This window comes from Mastomys coucha, unplaced genomic scaffold (assembly GCF_008632895.1).
Source record: "Mastomys coucha isolate ucsf_1 unplaced genomic scaffold, UCSF_Mcou_1 pScaffold23, whole genome shotgun sequence".
Classification (NCBI taxonomy): domain Eukaryota; kingdom Metazoa; phylum Chordata; class Mammalia; order Rodentia; family Muridae; genus Mastomys; species Mastomys coucha.
In genome coordinates this window covers 32,990,360-32,998,245 of record NW_022196906.1, presented here as the reverse complement: position 1 = coordinate 32,998,245, position 7,886 = coordinate 32,990,360, and the positions used below count along the sequence as shown (strand labels likewise).

The window sequence follows — 7,886 nt, the reverse complement described above, 5'->3', positions numbered from 1 at the left end:
CGTTTCCTCCAAAAATCCTGGCATATATCATCTTCTTGTTTTTTGATGTATTCATGGCCTTATTTTTCATTATTTGTTGTTATATATATTCCTAAATAAAACCTGCCAGCCTACATAATTTTTACTTGTATGTTTGTTTTTAAGGAAGACCATTTCGTATTGGATAAAGAGTTGGTGTACTCTGTTCTAAGCATGACTGCTTCCCCCACTTGTGTTCTAGTTATGACAGAAACTGCATACATCAAATTTCAGTCATACAATGTTAACTTATTTTCTACATGAAACAAGAGAGCAAGGAGGAAGAAGCAGAGTCTCGCTTTTGAATGGAATGTTCTTTGGATGTTGATCTCCTCTTTCATGTTTGTTTTCTTTTACTTTGAAAAGTCCTTAATAAAATGAACTGTACTCGTGCTATAATCTTAATTATAATATTTAACATATCAATATCAACATAAATAAAGTTCAAATCAAGGTTGGACTTCTGTCCAACTCAGCAAAAACTAAAAGTCCTCAGTTATACTAATACACTTTATTGTTTTCATGTTTTTTTCTCAATGTAGATCTGCTCCTGTAACATAAGTGTGTTTGTTAAAAACAAACCAACAAAAAAACATATGCATGAGAGAAATTTCTTAGTTTGATTTCATTGTTCATGTCTAGGAGATCTCTATTCTGGTTTAAAGTTAGCCATTCTCAAAGCTATGATGAATCTCTCAGTAGTGACTCAGTTTATCCTTCTGGGCATCCCCCACACAGAGGGTGTGGAGATCGTGCTCTTTGTTCTGTTTTTGTCTTTCTACATCTTTACCTTAGTTGGGAACTTGCTCATTCTCCTCACAATTATCTCCTCCACTCGGCTTCACACACCCATGTACTTCTTCCTGTGCCAGCTGTCAGTGTGTGATATATTTTTCCCTTCTGTGAGCTCTCCCAAGATGCTGTTCTACCTCTCAGGAAACAGCAGAGCCATCTCCTATGCAGGCTGTGTGTGCCAGCTCTTCTTCTATCATTTTCTTGGCTGTACTGAGTGTTTCCTGTACACAGTGATGGCTTATGACCGCTTTATTGCCATATGCTTCCCTTTAAGGTACTCAATAATCATGAACCACAGAGTCTGTGCCATCATGGCTGTGGGGACATCATTTTTTGGCTGTATTCAGGCTACTTTTCTGACCATTCTCACCTTCCAGTTGCCCTATTGTGGTCCCAATGAGGTGGATTATTACTTCTGTGATATTCCTGTGATGCTGAAGCTGGCTTGTGCAGATACATCAGTCCTGGAGATGGTGGGACTCATCAGTGTGGGCCTGATGCCCCTCAGCTGCTTCTTCCTCATCCTCACCTCTTACAGCTTCATCCTTTGCTCCATTCTTCAGATCCGCTCCACTGAGGGGCGATATAGAGCCTTCTCTACATGCAGTGCCCACCTCACTGCCATCCTCCTTGCCTTTATGCCAGTGGTCCTTATATACCTCCAGCCTACCCCCAATCCCTGGCTTAATGCAGCAGTTCAGGTCTTAAATAACCTGGTGACACCTATGTTGAATCCTTTGATCTATAGCCTAAGAAATAAGGAAGTAAAATGTTCTCTAAAGAAAATGCTACAGCAAGGGCCTATTCTGTTTAAAAAGCAATAGAGAAAGGCTTAGATCCTAATAGTTTAATACTATAGTGTCTTCAAAAGCCTTTTCTTTCTGTGAAATAGAGAAGACAAATGTCACCACTGCTTTGAAATCTTGAAGATTAAGGGCAAACAACTGAAGATGACTTAATAAATTATTTTATCAGCAAGGACTATCTCTTTCCAATTGACAAATTATCTGGAAATTTCTCTTCCTTTGCCTGACTTATACTCTTATCTCTATCATTGTACTTTTATGTCTCAGTTACTACTTCATCAGCACCTGATTTTTCTCATTATTTCCCTAAATGTGTGAAATAAATGAGCTTTCATTTCAAGGTCTTGGGGTACTTAACAGAAATCAAAGAATTTCAATCACATGGCTTTCTCATGTATTTGTGATTTCTGAACCATAACTGAAAAATCATGAATCATAACTAAAATATATTGGAAAAATTAAACCTAGATGGGACCCATTTGTGCTCTTACGAATGAAAGCGATTACTTATATCTTCAGTCACCTATAAACACTTCATGTTGGTCATACACCAGGAGTGGTGAAACTGAATTTATAGGTAGTCGATGAAGAAACTTTGTGAATGGCAGGTAGATACTGTTGGTTGTCATTTCTAGAAAAATTGAATTTGGATTTGACATTGTCAGCACATATAAATGTCTTTTCATAGTCTGAGCTGCAATTCATTTGTTATTTCAGACACTTTCCTTATGCAGAAGCTGCCATTTCTATGTTCTTCTGTGGATTTCCTTTTCTGGTGTGCGCATCAATGATATACAAGTAGAATCACAGTCTTATTTATTTATCTATTTATTTATAAATATACAGTGTATATGTTTATGTGTGTGCATGCATGCATGTGTGTGCATGTGTGTGTGTCTATATGAGACTGTCTGTATCTTTGTGAATGTATGCACTCTGTGTATGTTCATAAGCTTTTCTCTCCAGAAGATAATCTCAAATCCTTTTGAGTGAGAGTTACATAACATGTGTGAAGTAAATTATGGGATCTGAGCCATACTGTCTACTTCATTATTTTAAAAATTATATTTATATTCCTTTTCTTAAAGAGTATTTATTATCTGTGGGTATAAGAAAAACTTTTTAGACTGTAGCTAAATTTTTCAGTGATGTAGTAAAGTGGCAGTTGCAAGTTTCCTTCCAAGATTCATGAATTCACTAGCCCTATGTAAGAGCAGTTAATAAAATATAGATGGCATGAACTAGAAAGAGAATAAGCAGGGCTTGGGGAGAGGAAAAGGGTGGAGAAATGACATAATTATAATATAATCACAAAGAGCATAATAAATAATTTCAAAAAGCAATCATTAAGTGATGAAATATGATATAAGCAGTGTTTTCTATTTCCTGAACAAATAAACATTAATGGAGTGCTTGGTCACTAGATGGTGAAAGAGGGAAGCAAAATGCTGATCAATGAAGTGTTAGGGAACCAGTACTGATAGTCAGTAGATGACTGAGAAGGCAAGACCCTGTCGAAGCTGTCTTTTCCTAGAACTCTCCTCTAAGCCCTAAATAAAATAGCTTGGTTTTGTACCACGTACAAAAAAACATGTAATTTATTTAGTAGGTGAAAGAAGTGATTTAAATTGCTTCACTGTCACAATTTATGAGAATTATATTCTCTTCAGTAACTTGGGTATAATAATGTACCCAACATAATATAATTTTGCTTAAAAACAGCTTTCAAATCTTTACTAAAATTCTTTTTAGAAACTTAGATGACAGCTTTGTGATACATTGAACTTTTAATCTAGATCTCAAATTTGGAGCTTTTCTCAAGTATCTATATTCTCTGAATTTTTGTAAAAATAAGAATTCTTATGAAAAAATTCTAATCTAAAATTAATACATCTGTTAATACATAATAGACTCTTATGGTTATTGGTAGTATATTTATTCATTAATGCAGATGAATAAATCTCAATGAATCTGATTCATAACAAATCATACCAATAGTCAATAGTTGGCAGAGACATGTGGGGTCTTTTGTGTATATCCCTGCCTGATTCAATTATTAACCAGTGTCATCAATATTAGAACAACTGATACAATAAAATAAAGGATTATTGTGTACCTGAGAACACATTTTATATCTTTTTTCATTGGGAGCAAATTCAAAAAGCATGAAATAGGCATACATTAAAATTATAACATCAAAATAAAGGTATAAAATCAAAATTTGACCTTAAATTACACCAAATAACTCTTATAAAGTGTTAAAAATTTAAAATATTTCTCATTCAGAAGTGGATTGGCTGTTTGGAGAATGACTAAGGGCTCACTTAAAACAATATGTAAGTATTTCAACTAGGTATTTGTTTATGCAACTGATAACAACTCTAATTGTAATAGACTAAAATACCCTGATGACCACCAATAACTAAGTAAATATACTGTCATAAATCCATATATACAATAGAATTCAAAATAATAAAAATGGATTTATAAATAATATTATATGATTATGTTGGTAAAGAAAACTTAAGCACATATTAATAAAATATCTATTTGTATGAATTATAGAAAGGCCAATCTCCAGTTCACAGTGGCTATGTGAATATCAGCAATTGTCTATGGGCATAAGTCAAAAGAAGAGTCATGAAACATAATAAACTGTTTTTCATTTTGACGGCAGCAATAGTCCCAAAATTTATATGTATATCAAAAGTAACGTTTGTTCCTTAAATAAGTGTAGTTTCATGTGCTTCAATTTCTGGATAAATTTGTGTGTGTGATGTTTCCCTAAGTAAAAATAAATGGCAAGAAACATAAAAATTATTATGGAGATTGTGTTAGTGTTTTGTCAAATTTGTAAGTTAATTTAAAAACTAGTATCTTTAAATGTTGATACATTCTATTCAACTATCAAGTTTATTGGTTTGTTTATTTAAGTTTGGTTTTGGATCCATTGGGAGTATTTGAGAATTTCCTTCAAATAAATTCTTCACTTTTTTGTTCAGTACTTGTACATATATTCTATTGTCTCCTCATTACAGTGGGGTTTACATCTTGTAGCTACATATATTTCCTGCTGAATTCTGAGTATTAATTTATTTCCCAATACCTTACTGAACTTTTAGTTTAGTTTTACTACTGACTCTCTAGGGATTTAGGAGTAAGCTATTATATTGTCTGCAATTAAAAATAACTATTTTCCTTCTTTCCTCATTTTTATACTCTCGGGATTCCTTATATTTCAGCTAGTTGAATAACAATTTATACTTAATAATAATCATGATGAGGTGGGTATACACTTCTTTATCATTGTCTTAGGGTAAGAAGCTATTGATTCATGAGAGTCAGGACCTAATGGAAGTTGAGAATCTTGACTAATCTGAATAGAAAAACCATATTAAGTTACACTGAGCAAAAGCTGCACAGTGAAACTGTGCATCTGCAGCTGTTTTTCTCTTGTGTTGCTTTTGATTTTATTGTGCATTTGACATGTCTTCTCACATACTAGTAAGTGACCTACAAACCAGTTGCGTATTTATAAACATTCAGTATTAGTGACAAGTCCACTATCCTTCATATTGCAGGTTTTCTTTTTAAAACATAAACAATTTTTTTCTTGTCTATTTCATACATATGTTTTATGCATCTTGCATTTTTATTCTTTATACTTCGGCCTCTCTCAACTCTGTCCTTCTAATATCTAGTCCTCTTTCCCCTAACAATCTCTTTTCACATTATCTATACATTTTTCTTTCCTCTGGTTATGGTCAGAAACAATTGATTTGCATCTAACACAGGTTAGAACAATGTTTTGAAATTTCGTGGCCAATGTGCTAATACTACTGAAGAGAGTGGCTCCCTAAACTCCAAATTCCATTAGTAGTCTACTGATCAGTTCTGTGATGATAAGTACTAATATTTATTTTCCAAATAGTCATAATTACAAGCTGTCTTCTATTTTGTTTATAACCTTAGGCAAAAAATGTTCTCTGCACCAATTAGAGAAGTTTCCATTTACACTGAACAATGAAAATCCTGGGGGAAAGTGATAGGTAAGGGCTGAAATCTTATCAAGTCATTTGTACTACTATCAGCTTTAAGACTCAGGAAACATTACAGATGGAGGTAAAGAAGGATAATAATGACCTTGAAGATAGGGAGAAAGGAGATAAAATTATATCATCCAAATATGAACACAGTCATTGCAATCTTGAATTAAAGAAGCTGAGCTTACTTCTATTGAGCCTGTTTGAAAAAGCCAGTCACAGTTATTTCTGTATCCTGAAATGGTCCCTGAGACCACACAAACTTCTACTGAACTCCAAACATAGAAACATTTCAGTAACCAACACTGAATATTAGGATGATAAGATTCAGATTAAAGGAAATCTGCCACATCATTCTTTTTATATAGTAGAAAAAAGTTCTCAACTCCTCCCAGCAAAAAAAAAAAAAAAATTAAAAGTTCAGTTTTTCTGTCAAAACAATGATATGATGTTTATAAAATCATTTTCTATTTTGCTGAAAAATTGAATCACTCTATATGGTAAGGCATTTTTCGAAAGCGAAAGAATGCCATGGGCCCTGGACTACAGCTGCTCACCTGTGGAGCGAAAACACTGACTGCTGGAGATCAAAGACTGCTCACCTCTTCCAGAATTGCCTTTGAAGTCCCTTCCGCCAGTCTCATGTTTATGTTAAAAGTTTGATTATTGTTGGTTTCATTTTTGCCTTACTATAAAAACACTCTGCACCCAAAGTAAAGTACACCTTGATAAAGTTTTCTTGGTGTCATCTCTCTGTGTCTCTCCCACCCGCTTATCTCAACAGGTTGTCAATAATCTCCAGTCCGAGACCATCCACGAAGTGTGGGCTCCACTGGCCGGAGCCCCACAATGGATATTAGGTATAGCCACATCATATAGTTCTCCTAAAATACAAAATGCTCTGAGATCAATCCCGGTATCACCAGCATAGATATGCTGAATATTTCAAGAGAGAAATAAACATGAATAGAAAAAATATATTTGCATTAGAACAATTCACTTCTACCATGCATCATATGTCTAATGTAAGACTTATCTCCTTGCTAGAAATCTGCCCAAAGCTTTCTTTACATCTTTGTTCCTCAAACTATATATTAATGGGTTCAGCATGGGGATCACTGTGGTATAGAACACAGAAGACACCTTCTCTTGCTCAAGAGAGTTACTTGAAGGAGGCTTGAAATACATGAACGTGATAGACCCAAAGAAGATCCCCACAGCCATGAGATGAGAACTGCAGGTTCCAAATGCTTTGGACCTGCCCTTTGATGATTTGATGTGAAGGATGCTGTAGAAGATGAAGACATAGGAGATGGCAACAGCTAGGGTGGGCACCAAGGTATTGAAGCCTGCAATGATAAATAGAAGAAGCTCATTCAGCTTTGTGTCAGAGCAGGAGATGTTTAGGAGGGGAAGAACATCACAGAAATAATGGCTTATGATGTGTGATTTACAGAAGCTCAGATTCATCATAGCACTTGTGTGTGCTAAGGCAGACATAAAGCCTAAGATGAAAGCAACCAGCACTAACAGTGAACAGAGTCTAGAGGACATGATCACATTATACAGCAATGGTCTGCAGATAGCCACATAGCGGTCATATGCCATGGCAGTCAGTAGGTAACCCTCAGCCACCACGAAGATGACAAAGAAAAAGAGCTGGGCCATGCACTCTGAGTAGACAATCACATTTTTCTTCCCAAGGAAGTTCACCAGCATTTTGGGTGTAATGACAGTGGAATAGCAGAGATCAACAAAGGATAAGCTGCTGAGGAAATAGTACATGGGAGTGTGCAGCAGTGGACTGATTGTGATGAGCAGGATCATGCCCAAATTCCCCACTGCTGTCACCACATAGATACCCAGGAACAGAATGAAGAGGGGCAGCAGGAGCTCCGGCTGCTGTGTTAATCCCACCAAGACAAACACAACTGCTGAAGAATGATTCCCAGCGCCCATTCTTTGTAGATTTCTGGGGGAATAGAAAATAAGTATTTAGTTTACTATCGTACTACAATGAACATTCCTGATCTCATATAAAAACTAAATATATCTTTTTGGAAGATCTTTACTCCTCTTCTAAATGAGACTAAAGGTTTAAATAGAGGTTACAAAAGTAGCAATGTACTATTTTCATCCCCTGTCAAAGGACCTACACATATCTCCTTTCAATTTCTCTCTTGTGAATTTAGATCACAAAATAGAGTGTTTTCTTATTGACTTT

General features: G+C 35.2%; 2 protein-coding genes across 2 annotated transcripts; one reads left to right on the top strand and one right to left on the bottom strand.

The window, feature by feature from the left end:
- Positions 1-701: 701 nt before the first annotated feature.
- Positions 702-1,637, top strand: LOC116072692 (olfactory receptor 149-like). The gene has a single exon (XM_031344194.1). It carries the CDS (start codon positions 702-704, stop codon positions 1,635-1,637), a length of 936 nt encoding a protein of 311 aa, XP_031200054.1.
- A 5,014-nt stretch (positions 1,638-6,651) lies between these two features.
- LOC116072802 (olfactory receptor 8D1) lies at positions 6,652-7,642 on the bottom strand. The gene has a single exon (XM_031344369.1). It carries the CDS (start codon positions 7,619-7,621, stop codon positions 6,695-6,697), a length of 927 nt encoding a protein of 308 aa, XP_031200229.1. The 5' UTR covers positions 7,622-7,642; the 3' UTR covers positions 6,652-6,694.
- Between the last annotated feature and the right edge of the window lie 244 nt (positions 7,643-7,886).